This window comes from Mytilus californianus, unplaced genomic scaffold (genome assembly GCF_021869535.1).
Source record: "Mytilus californianus isolate M0D057914Y unplaced genomic scaffold, xbMytCali1.0.p SCAF_3, whole genome shotgun sequence".
NCBI classification, from domain to species: Eukaryota; Metazoa; Mollusca; class Bivalvia; order Mytilida; family Mytilidae; genus Mytilus; species Mytilus californianus.
In genome coordinates, this window is record NW_026262679.1 from 44,407,281 (window position 1) to 44,420,879 (window position 13,599).

The 13,599-nt window shown below is 31.3% G+C and overlaps 2 protein-coding genes across 4 annotated transcripts in view; both read right to left on the bottom strand.

Annotated features, from left to right (window-relative positions):
- Window positions 1-73: 73 nt before the first annotated feature.
- LOC127734652 (uncharacterized) overlaps window positions 74-13,599 on the bottom strand; it is a 59,349-nt gene continuing 45,823 nt past the window's right edge. For 2 of the 3 annotated variants that reach the window (XR_007997688.1, XR_007997686.1), the window contains one exon: window positions 74-3,269. The gene's annotated coding sequence lies outside the window, so the exon portion shown is untranslated. The remainder of the gene's footprint in view (window positions 3,270-13,599) is intronic. The other variant, XR_007997687.1, reaches the window with a different exon arrangement.
- LOC127734650 (uncharacterized) overlaps window positions 74-13,599 on the bottom strand; it is a 30,195-nt gene continuing 16,669 nt past the window's right edge. The window contains exons 16-22 of the mRNA XM_052244639.1: window positions 12,904-13,047; window positions 11,961-12,046; window positions 10,583-10,653; window positions 10,107-10,216; window positions 9,023-9,164; window positions 8,236-8,309; window positions 74-4,911 (exon numbers count right to left, since the gene is read on the bottom strand). Of these exons, the coding sequence (XP_052100599.1) occupies window positions 4,877-4,911; window positions 8,236-8,309; window positions 9,023-9,164; window positions 10,107-10,216; window positions 10,583-10,653; window positions 11,961-12,046; window positions 12,904-13,047 (662 nt within the window). The 3' untranslated portion in view covers window positions 74-4,876. The remainder of the gene's footprint in view (window positions 4,912-8,235; window positions 8,310-9,022; window positions 9,165-10,106; window positions 10,217-10,582; window positions 10,654-11,960; window positions 12,047-12,903; window positions 13,048-13,599) is intronic.

Below are 13,599 nucleotides of genomic sequence, written 5' to 3' on the forward strand. Positions count from 1 at the left end.
ACGTTTGTTTTCTATTATTTATTCCTGAATGCATTTTCTTCAGGGGGAGGGGAGCATAATTTGCAAATGATACTTCAACCTTATTGATTTTTTAATAAAGATATTAACATTATTTGTAATAGCTCATAGAATATATACATTTAACAAATATTCACAGTACAATAGCATTAGTGTCCAGCCAATAATTAATGTACAAACAATTTGAAATCACAACGGCAGAGAATATACAATACAGTCAACAATTACGAATCTTTTCATCAAGATATAAATATTTTCTTAAATTAATCAATTATTTGACAGTATAGACATATGCAGACAATAGTTATACAAGTTTGAAACTGGATGGTCTTCTCTAATAACATGTTTTATTGGTGATTTTTCTACCCTATATACCACATTGCCTCACATTCTCATTAAGAAAAAATTCACACACCTAATTAAATGGGCATTTATAAAGTCAGAATGTGAATATATATGTTCAAACTCTTTTAGGTCATTTTTTAGTAGCAATAAACAAAAAAACGATGTCAATTGGACATGCCTTGATACTATATATGCCCTTGAATTTTTACTAGATAACATTTTTGTTCGCTTTGGAGATTCCGTATATCGTCAGGTTATCGGAATTCCAATGGGGACTAACTGTGCACCACTTATTGCGGACCTTTTTTTGTATTGCTATGAGTTACAATTTATGACAAAAATCAGCAAAGACCCATCGAAACAACATCTGATACACAAATTTAATAATACTTTTAGATATTTGGATGATATTTTGGCTCTCAATAATGACGACTTCAGTATGTATACTAAAGAAATTTATCCTGTTGAACTTACTTTAAATAAAGCTAATACTAACAATGACCACTGCCCTTTCCTCGATCTTGATATCTATATCATTAATGGAAAGCTTAATACTAAAATATATGACAAAAGAGATGATTTTTCATTTCCTATCGTTAATTATCCATTTTTAGATGGTGACGTTCCCTTGTCACCATCTTACGGTGTTTATATATCTCAACTTGTACGATTCGCTCGTGTATGTAACAATGTTTTAGATTTTAACGAGAGAAATTTATGTATTACTGAAAAATTATTACACCAGGGTTTTCGATATCACAAACTAGTCAAAACATTTACTAAATTTTATCATCGGTATAAGGACATCATTCGTAAATATAGCTCAACATGCAGACTTCTTATACGTTCAGGTATTTCACATCCAATTTTTTATGGAAATATTCTTTATAAAGCACAAAAATGTCAGTATTCACCTCTGAAGCTAATAAAACCTTTAAATAGACTTATTAAGAAGGGATATAGTTACGATACTGTTGTCAGGTTATTAAAGATTGCATATTTTGGCGTTAATATTGATTCACTTATAGGGTCTTTGCATCGGCACTAAACACAATTATTTAAAAACCAGTTGTTGGCATGACACGGGTTATGTTCTTCTCATATATGTTATGATGGTATGATACTAAACCCCTAACGGGAAGGATTGTGCCTGATATTCATATGATGAAGACATAATCTTTCAATCAGTTTAATTGAAGTCTGGAGCTGGCATGTCAGTTAACTGCTAGTAGTCTGTTGTTATTTATGTATTATTGTCATTTTGTTTATTTTCTTTGGTTACATCTTCTGACATCAGACTCGGACTTCTCTTGAACTGAATTTTAATGTGCGTATTGTTATGCGTTTACTTTTCTACATTGGCTAGAGGTATAGGGGGAGGGTTGAGATCTCATAAACATGTTTAACCTCGCCGCATTTTTGCGCCTGTCCCAAGTCAGGAGCCTCTAGCCTTTGTTAGTCTTGTATTATTTTTAATTTTAGTTTCTTGTGTACAATTTGGAGTTTAGTATGGCGTTCATTATCACTGAACTAGTATATATATTTGTTTAGGGGCCAGCTGAAGGACACCTCCGGGTGCGGGAATTTCTCGCTGCATTGAAGACCTGTTGGCGACCTTCTGCTGTTGTCTGTTCTATGGTCGGGTTGTTGTCTCTTTGACACATTCCCCATTTCCATTCTCAATTTAATTTAATATAAATTTTTCTTAAACTGGCATATTTTTTCACAAACTAAAATAAAATACTCGTCTTCAATTAAATCACACATCTGACATAAACGCATTTGTCTATCAGTGTTATAATATCTACCGTTTTCTACAGTTAAGCTTTGAGAAGATAAAAAAAGTATAACAAAAATACCGAAATCCAAGGCAAATTCCAAAAGGGGAAGTCCATGAAAACTGACAAAATCAAACGTTTATCAATCTACGGAACAAGTGAAAAATAACTGCCATATTCCCGATTTGGTACAGGCATTTCCGAAGAAACGATATGTATATATAATTCACAGTGCGTCCTTAATATAATTGCAACCCATATGATAATAAATAAATCTATAAAAATAACATTTCGATGATTTTTAAAAAAAAGCATTCATTTCAGTAGCAAAATTATTCCTCACGCTTTCTCTGAATTCGTGTAGAAATAATTCAGTATTATCAACACCTTGGTAATACCATACATAATAATTTCCACATTGTTAAAAAATATATCTAATTTTACATGCCCAGTTGTACTTTTCATTATATTTAACAATAGACCTTTATAAGATTTCTTCATAACAACACTTTAAAGTTATCAATGTATAATAGTTTGAACCAATATTTCAGCATTTTACAATATCTATTGACAAATATAGGGAATCTTCCTTATTCACAAAATACAATATAGTTAACAGTTGAATTATTACTTTAAGAATATGTTTTAAGAAGGTTAAATCACCTTTTCAACATCATCTATTTTGCAGTGTCCTCAAACTTCACAATCTAATTTAGGATACAAGATATACATTTGTCAAATATTGAAACCAGAGTTTCGTGATTAAAACAATCATCATATGTTTTACTAAAGAGACTAAATACTGCCTATTTTGCTTGATGTGCTAACATGTTTTGAGTTTGAACTAAAGAACCGGCATATCTGAACAATAAACCAGGATATACAAATTGATCCAATGAGTCTATTAGTTTCCCATTTAAAAAACACCCCTTATTGACTTTAATTAGCCCTCCATTTCTATTACAGTATTTGTTTTCGCAATATCTACATGTAAGTCATATTCATTTGAGTAAGCGCTGACAAAATCAATTACATTTTTGTAAATCAGAAGTATTTTAACTGATCAAAACTGCATCAGCATACATAATCAAATACAAATACACATTTTTAATTCACGACGCTGACAACCTTTATTTAACATTTCAATTTCCATGTCATTGACGTAAAATTAGTACAAAAGAACTTAAACAGCTCGATGAATTTTCTTTAAAGATTTTCCTTCAAGATTTTACAACATGCATATCAAATGTAACAAAAGGCTATTTAAAGGTTTAAGTATCAAATGCCAATAAATCACACACCGAATTGGATAGAATAATTTACGTTCCATACCATGCTTTTAAGTATTGTTGTTTTTCTTTTTTCTTACCTCTGTTTTTTTAAAGGTTTATATATTGGGTGAGTGGGATGGTAGCAGTTTCCATTTTTACCATCTTATTATCTTTTATTATCTATTATCTTTTCTGTCTAATTTTTTTCTGCATTTTTTAAAAAAAACTATTCAACTTTGATTTACATGCGAGACAAATTTATTGAAACTAATATTTTTATCACAGATTTGTTTAAATATATCACAGATATTTAAAAAATATACCATTACAATTAAATAACACATTGTCATCGTTGTCGCTTTCACTCATCATAAACTCAGTTTTTTTTGTATTGCCATTTTGTGACACCAACATGTGATTAGAAATCAGTAATAACACATATAATAATAATCATCCTTATCACATACGTCTTCAAATAGACTGCCCTAATGCAAATTAAAACGTAAGATCAGTTTAGAAAACTGATGTAGCTGAAGTGTGCCAGGTTTCTATGGCGTGTTTTATTTTTATTACATATGGTTAAGATAGGCAAAGTGGTAGGTTTGTGCGTACGTAAAACTGGTTTAACCCAAACCACATATTGTGCCTCAATCAAATGAGGCCAAGTAGACGATTTGTTCTTCTTTGTCTTTGTACTTTTTTTTTGGAGTGAAAAGTTGTGTATTGCAAATTGGTGGTTGGTTTAGTCTGTTGTGTTTTACAATATTTTTGGTAATTCCTTTTATCAGAGAAAAACCACAATGAGCTACATACGATCCAGATAACCTGACTTGGTTTATGCAAAAATTAAATACTGATGGTCTAATTACACTACAATACGCATATACAAAAAAATACGTTTTCAAAGTATTTACCCTTTCTAAAAACAATTTTAACAAAAATTCAAAACAGTTTATAAAATACATTAAAATAAACCTATAGGATATATTGATATACTAATGAATAACAATTAGGTCAAGAATGAATTTTTTATTGTTTTCTAGTATGCTTCCGTTTGTTAGTCCATTGGTCCGTGCCGTATCAGGTTAAAGTTTTGGTTGAATTTTAACCAAGAATCTATGTTCAAATCAACTTGATCTTAGTACCCAAGATTATCATGATGTGCACTTTTTAACATATTTGCCAAAATTATGGTTTTGACGCTATTTACTGAACAAAGAAATGGTAAAGTTTGACCAGGACATGGTGTTCTATGGAAAGGTATTGCTAACAAATATATTAGCAGGTTTTTGTTTGTTACATAACTACAAAATGTCTTTTATGCATTTTTCTCTCTCTAAGATAGCACATTATAGAATGAATATGTGTACTTATAAATATAACTATAATAAAAACGATATACATTTAAACATCCATCAGGCTGATCCTTTTAGTCTACATACTTCATATTGTCAAAATTGGATTTCATTGTTTCAACTCTGTTAGATCGGTTGTTTTATCTGTAATAGAAAACAAAGAATAGTTAGAAAGTTTCCTGTCGAAGACTCGGAGAAAAGAAAGTATATATATCTTTGGTTAAGTAAGCTCTAAAATCCTTTTTAGAATGCTCAAATTTAAACAAACACGGTATTTCCCTGATCGTTTAAGAAGAAATTAAGTTTAGTTGTGAGTAGACATTTTTATATTTTGTCAGCCTTTATAAATTAGTTCACCAAGGAGAGGTGATTCTTTTGCAATTTTGTTTCTTTATTATGGTTATGATATATTTTCTATCGAACACTATGAGATGCATATAAATTCTAATTCGTTTCTATCTAGGTTTGATTTTTTTGAATTTTTTATTTCTAACATGTTTGCAGTACAAGTTACCATTAGTTTTCCCAAACATTTTAAGAGAATAAAAACAGAAACATCTTTTTGCTGCTGATTTTTCCACTTAAAAACAAACGCACCGACCTATCATTATTTTTAATAATGTTGATGCATTGTGCATTAATTGAAAAGGAAAAAATACAAAGATACAAAGATACTAAGGTATGAGTGGCGGTTCGTGTCATTGGCGGTATGAATATACCGTATGAAATTTGGTTTTTACCTTCAACGCGTTGATTTTTATTATCAACGCGTTGGTTTTTACTTTCAACGCGTTGGTTTTTACTTTCAACGCGTTGGTTTTCACTTTCAACGCGTTGGTTTTTACTTTCAACGCGTTGGTTTTTACTTTCATCGCGTTGGTTTTTACTTTCAACGCGTTGGTTTTACTCTCAACGCTTTGATTTTTACTGTCAGTGCGTTGGTCTTCACTTTCAACGCGTTGATTCGTAATTAATACGATATGAAAAACCAACGCGTTGGTTTTCAATTCCATACCGTAAGTTTTTCATTCCATACCGTAAGTTTTCCACTTATGTCTACCAATCAAAATCTTTCTAACAAAGTACAATCTAATTAACCGTTCGGACGGACTCCAGATTGTTGTTAAGTTTGGCGGGAAAATGTATTCTCCGTTGTTGAAGATACTTACTGACTTACTATATGGCTACACGTAGGGGAGACCGGGAGCGATTTTTAGATCGATTCAAGGAAATGCTGAATTATTGCAGCCGGATTAGCACTTCAGATACAATGGACGATGATATATCAGAAAAAGTTCGAGGAATGTACACATGTTTGATATATGTTTAGGGTTAATAAAAACTACATGATAAGTCCAAAAATATTTCTTGACAGTCTGAGTTCTCGTCAGAGCTTACATTCAAGCAGTACACTCTACAAAGAAAATTATTTAGGTGGAAAACTCTTTCAAAAGATATAATTTTCCATAAAGCAATAATAAATGTTTTGTAGAAACTTTTATTCAACATTTTTTCCATAACCTACAACTCATATTATTATATATTGTGATAAGGTTACGAAACGTCTCAGTTACAAAACGACCTAGTTAGTTACGAATCGTCTATGTACGAAACGACCATGTTACGAAACGAGCTGCACCCATGAAAGTTACAACAATTGGGTTTCAAAGTTATAACGTTCAGATAGGTTAAAATTGCTATCAGAGGTTCCTTGAAAAATTATATACAATTTATATATAGTAAAGTATTTACACTAAATTTACAGTATTATAAGTAGGTGTGCATGGTTATTGGAACCCGGGAATGAGGGGGTGAAAATAGTGGGTTAGAGCAGAGGGAATCATAAGTTAGGGTCAGGAACTGGGAGAAAAAAATGACTAAAAATATGGTTAATTTATACTTGACAAATAAAATGAAGTAACAGGGGAACGAAATTCTGGAAATTTAATGTTTGGAATTCAGATGAAAGGAATCAATGACTCCCCATGTCTACCACTCTTGCAAAAAATATCGGGAAGCTGCAGACATGAAGTGTTTTTATAAGAAAATTTTAGAAAATACTTTGTAACAAACATTTTGATTGGTTGACAAAAGTGCAAAACTTACGGTATGGAATGAAAAACTTACGGTATGGAATTGAAAACCAACGCGTTGGTTTATCATACCGTATGAATTACGAATCAACGCGTTGAAAGTAATAACCAACGCGTTGAAAGTGAAAACCAACGCGTTGAAAGTGAAACCAACGCGTTGAAAGTAAAAACCAACGCGTTGAAAGTAAAAACCAACACGTTGAAAGTAAAAACCAACGCGTTGAAAAATTCATACGGTATGTACATACCGCCAATGACACGAACGGCCACTCATACTAAGGAACAATCAAAAACCATAAGTCGAAGAAATTAAGGACACTGAATACTATCACAAAAATGAGCAACATGAACCCGAGGATATATCTTGGGTAACTCATTGGCTTCAGAAGGGTTAGCGGTTCCCGCTGTTATCTTTTGCCTCCATTGTGATACTTCATGTATAATTCGTTGCTGAAACGCATTCCATGATAAGGAATCACACACTTGCTTCTCCTGTCTAAATTCTAGCCCTAAGACATACCAAGTTTAACTTTAAGACTAAAAACTCATTTACATGTGGGAAAATTACTTGAGAGGATACATAAGACTGTAACCTTTAGAAACTACAGAGGCAAAATAAAATACCACAGATTCAACACAGAAAACAAAACTTACGCCACAGCGATACAATAACCTTTAAAAAACAGGGATGCGATATGACGATTTCGATGATGTAACAGAACGGCATTTTGACTTCGACAAGTGTAACATATGGTTTATCATCTGTCATACAGATTTCCATAACGGTCAACACAATCATGATGGTGTCGTTAAAACCTTCGAAGAGATTACTTCCACTATTTCATAAACAACCCCTGTTACAATAGCATCTCTATGTTCAACAAATCCCTATCAAGGAAATCATAAAAGGGAAATACAATTCCTTGTGTATCGTTTTCACTGGAATAATTTATATATTAAATACTCCATTTGAAGGTGCTTTGAAATGTAGCTACATTCAAATGCATGAAAAGTTCACAACAGGAATATCGAAATCATGTTTTTTTCTGGGCCAAAGTTCTATATGTAGGTTAAGATATGAAACAGACCTAAATAAAATGTGATATCTTTTATTATATTCTTAATGGAATACATTCAATTAACATTGGACGGGAACATGAAAATGTTGTTAGTTGGATCTAGCTACACACATTTTTCGACTGCTTTATAGGAAAAGAGAAAGATGTTTTTTGCATGTGTTCTTGATATCAAAAACTAAATTATATGTTGATTTCATAAAAGTGTCTTGTTCAAATCATATATTTTGTAAAATCATATACCATCCCACAATTTACTTTGAAAATATTATTAAAATATATTTATGCAATAACTTTACCTAATCGTTGGACAGGAACTGAGCTATGGTCTGTTTGGTTTTCTTGAATCATCTTTGAAAACAGTACAACATGCCTAAAATCATATAATACGTAATGAAATGTTTAACATGGTTGATATTAGATAAGATATATAATTATGGTTATATATCTAGTTAAAACAAATCATCTCTAAGAAAGCTTTACATTGCCTGATAGTAAGTACAGCTGGTGCTAATACAGTGAAGTATGCGTTCGACCCACCAATCAATAGTATGTTCACATGAGCACATCTTGAGCTTAGAAATGCTGAATATGCCGATTAAGAACTCGATAACCTAAGGTCATTCAAAAATACGATTTGGTATCTTGAAACAGGCCTGTGACTATAGAAATAAAGAGCTGACACCCACCAGCATTTCACTAATGATAAATAGGAGTCCATTTTTTTACAATAATTGGCAACATAATAATATATTTAAAAGTACGTAGAAGAAATTATAATAAAATACATTTAGAAAAAAAAACCTTAAATCAGTACTTTCAACTTTACAGACGACCAAAAACTAAAGGTTACTTGATAATATTAATAATCAAAGAATGGTCTGCATGAAATTAAGATCAAAGAACATAAATTGATGATATAGAAATCACCCTATTCTTACATTCTATTACCAGAATTTTACTTCCAAAATTAATTCGTACATTTGTGAAAAAATGACATTAGTAAATGTTTTGACGAATGATTGTCTAAAAAATATAAGCTATGTAGTGCAGGATTCTAGTATGCTTAAATATACAAAAACTTACACTGTTTTGTTTATTTCCACGATACATTTACCGTTTGGTTTTCTGCTGTAAGCACGGTCTATCTTTACATTAGTTTCTTCATCATAAGACTCCCAGTTACCATTAGCATTTTGGTACTGCCAGGTAGATTTAACTGGCTTCACTGTTAAATATTAATTGGAAACTTAAATAGTTCAGCGGCCGCCTTGAAGCAAAATGCTATATATTCAAATCATTGTGGATGAAATATGCATTGTGCAAATACATAACGTTAACAATGTTGTTTTATTCCTTTATTTTTTCAAATGAACCACTGGAATCTTATTTTGATACCAATAAGTATTATTGCCATGAATCAATGTCTCATCGAAAGTATTTGTATGCAGATTTGAATAAAATATATGCCAACAATGTGACTGGAAATCATAAAACACAACAAAGCTAGAATGTACTTTATTGTAGAGGCCAATATAAAGTCTTCTACAACGTACAAGTGTCTATACCATATGAAAAATTTGTAAACAAATTCATTAGACTATCGGACATCTTCCATCAACAACAAATTATTTAAAACAAGTAAAACAATATAAACAAATACAATAACTGACATGGTTTTCGACTCTGGATAGCACTTTTAACGTATGGGTTCCTACAGTAAGGCTTTCAAAAATAATCATGAATACTTTAAGTTACATAAAAGAACCCACACTAAAATATCTAAAACACTTAACTATATCTGATCAAAATTACAATCGACATAAACACAAATTCGTAAGAAAATAGTAAAACATTATCAAAAAAGAGCCGTAAGATACCAAAGGGAAATTCAAACTCATAATTCGAACGCCATAGCAAACACGAAAAACAACGTACGAACAACAGACTACACAAAAAAGACTTAGAAACATGTACCACACCAAAAAGTGACTCAGAGGTTGATCAAAGGTGCTTCGAAAAGGTAAGCAAATCCTGCTCCCAATGTGGCACCCGTCGAAATGAATTATTGCATTTATTGATAGCAGTGTAAAATTAATCATTATAATTGTTCATATGGTAATTCGGACGCACAAAACTTGAAAGTTTTCTTTTCATTCTGCATACTTACTTTTGTTGGTATGGGAAGGAAGTATAAGTGGTAAATCAGACATCATTTCCTGTCGGCTATTTTGCTCATCCTCTATTAAATCCGGTGAACTTATTGTAAGACCATCCTCGCTGGAAAAAAACAGCAAATACAAGACGAGGACTTAACTAGTCGTACGATTCATTTAGGTGGGTTCATTTGAAAAATGGGTTTTTGATAGCTTGATCTGAGACGATGCATATTGCAGTCGTTACAATTCCATTTTTCAGTTATTAAACTTAAACTATCAAACTGGATATGAAAAAAATTTAGTATCAAGTGTTTTGATTGATAACAAATTGATTTCTGACTATGTACATAACTATATTATATATATAATCCCATATAATTCCGGTTACCTGTAACCACTGCTGAAAGAACATATGCTACCTGCGATTTTACGTTTACATTTTATTCTTAATTAAAACATAATAGTTAAATAAAATGAAGTTACACACCAGACTGCCACATCAAATAAACCATCACATGCAAATTTGTATATTCCAAGTCTTCCTCGATCCCAATGAACCTGAAATTTATTTTTGCTATATTGTATCTGAGTATTTGTATTATTATTATAAATCTGAATGTGTTTTTACCAATGATCATTGAGATAATATATCCCCAAAAACTTATTTAAGTGTTACAAGTTAAAGGAGAAGGTACGATTTGGTCAAAATTGGCCCTTAAATTAAATGTGTTTTAAACTGCTCCGATTTGCATAATCAAAAATTTAATTTATGTACTTTGATATAACATTGCAATTTTGGTTCATTATACACCCTTTTCATGGATAATATAGGCATAACATGACAGTAAATTCATGAAAAATTATGAAGTAGCGCAAATTCATGACTATTTGACATCTCTTCGACTAACAAAATGATAGAGCACAACTCTCGCTAAATATATATTCACACAGGAATAGTATTATATATTCAATATTTATTCACTGGTATTTTCATTTTGTGCGTCGCTTGTGTTGTACGTTTATTAAGCTAAAATGTTCTTGAAATATGCATATTTATGTTAAATTATTTAAAAAAAAATTTCCGTTTTGAAGTCGAGTCTCCTGTAATATATGAATTGTCTGAAAGCCTTTATTCTGCTGTATGAAAAATGATATAAGTCATGAAAATTTACGATTTTTCAGTTAGTTGAGTAAATAGGGCCAAATAAGCCAAATATGCTCCATCTTCTTTCACATCTATACGACCTTATTGAGTTCAAAGCACTTCATGGATTAACCTACATAGATAAAAATTATGAAAGTAAGGTGAACATAGATATTTTTAGCTATAAAAACAAAAGAGCATTTAAAGAACTGGAAAACCATTATGATGTTCAACTCAGCCATTTATAGTAAAAATTACAACTTGTTTATGTGAAAACAAATAACATTACTTAAGCATTGATTTACTAAACTTTCATCAGCATTGGTACAAAATGTATAGACTAAGGAAAGAAAAGGGAACTAGAAAATGGACTTTTAAGCAGGGGCGGCGTAAAAAATTTTAAACCTAGTATCTATGATGAATTTATTCCTTACCCTTTTTTTGTGTGTAAAGCGCTGCCACAAATAATCTTTACAGAAGCAAACAATGTAATACATGTTAATAAATGAATTATCAATTTTCTTAAATTCGACACCAGGAAATGATTCAGGATGCGTTCTCGATAAATATTAAGTTTTGTAAAAATCTATGTTGTATGTAGTTAGACAACCACTTTGCATTAAATTAACTTCTTGATGAGCACGACTGTTTTAAATTCACGGGTGTTATTCTGTTCAATATTTCGTGTTTTAATACAGGTATAGTGTTCAGTATTACATACCACAACTTTTCCATTTGATTCAACACGCAGTATAGTTCCTCTGCTACCTCTGCCGCCATCCTGTTCATCATACTTCCAATCTTTACCTTTAGATATGAACAAAAATGATTGGATCGTTCATTCGTATACAAAGAAGATGGATATGTAAAATGTGAATGTGAATAATAACACAATATGCTGTATTTAAGGGTGAACATCGCTTACCTTCTACGTCATTTGGTCTCTGGTGGAGAGTTGTCTCATTGGTAATCATACCACATCTTCTTATTTGTATATTGAGTACTCTTTACATCCGGTTAGTCCATCGAAACGTTAATGGATTTGTCAGATATTTCTTCATTGGGTGTTAATATTTCATAATACTTTGCTTGTTCAGGACATAAGTTTTTTTTTCGGAAAACCTTTGGAATGGAGCGCTGTGTTCATTCACACTATGTCTCGACATGAACTGATTTAAAACTTGAGATATGTTTGTGACACATTACTCTCGTCATCAAAGTCAAAATATTGATCTATAAAAGCCTTTGTTTATTTGATTGATTGTATTGATGGGTTGCAATTGCTGTGGCAGAGTGGTTTGCTATACATATCCAGTTGATATTAATTGTTCCCATGTTGTTTGATATCATGGGAGATAAAAGAAGCGTAACCATTTGACATAATCAGCTAAATGTTTCCGTGTAGCACAGTCTAATGCTACAAATACATAATAATATTGATACAAAGTGAACTCATACAAGTGCTTTAAACATTCTAACACACTGTTAAACAGTTTGAAAACTAGTAGTTCATTCCTAGTATAGATATTGTTAAAATCTCCATATCGTTTACTGGTTATTCAATCATTAAGACTGAATTTTATACTGCTGTTGTTAAACTATTTCATCACTTTTTCGTCATTGATATCGACAATTCTCCTCTTGTCATTCATTTTTTACAATACCTCTTTTAACTTTGCATCCAACAGCAATCATCTCATCTACTAATCGTCTAGGTTCATTTACAGGTTTAATATCAAAACGTTTTTTGCCTTCATCATAATGATAACAATTCTTGTGCCCACTGTCCCATTCAACCCATATCATTCCTGAAAAGAATTTGCACTCAAGATTAAAATTACAAATTCCTGAAGTGGTATTGATGTATTTTCATACTTCACACTTATTATTTGCAATAATATTGAAATTGTCTTTGACGTTTTGTTGTTTTAAGAAACTAATTAACATTTCATATTCCAGAAAAAATTCATTTAGTTTCACAGCATTGGGTATACAAGTAACAATATTTTTTTAATCCTCCTTGTGCTGTTTTATAAGGAAATGTCTGAACCAAGTCAGAACAATGACAGTTGTTTTCCATTCGTTTGATATGTTTGAGCTTTTAATTTTGCAATTTGATATGGGACTTTCCGTTTTGAATTTTCCTTGGAGTTCAGTATTTTCATTATTCTACTTTCTAGCTATTCTTTTTTTAGATGTATAACTTTAGGCATTTAGCGGAAATACATTTTATTTTCTGGCAAAATCCAGCATATCTAAATTAACATTCTACAAGTATTTCACATACGTGCTTGTATTGTTCTGTAAAGCTAAACTGTTTACATGATATAGATTTATTGTGTTTGTATTTGGTCATGTGA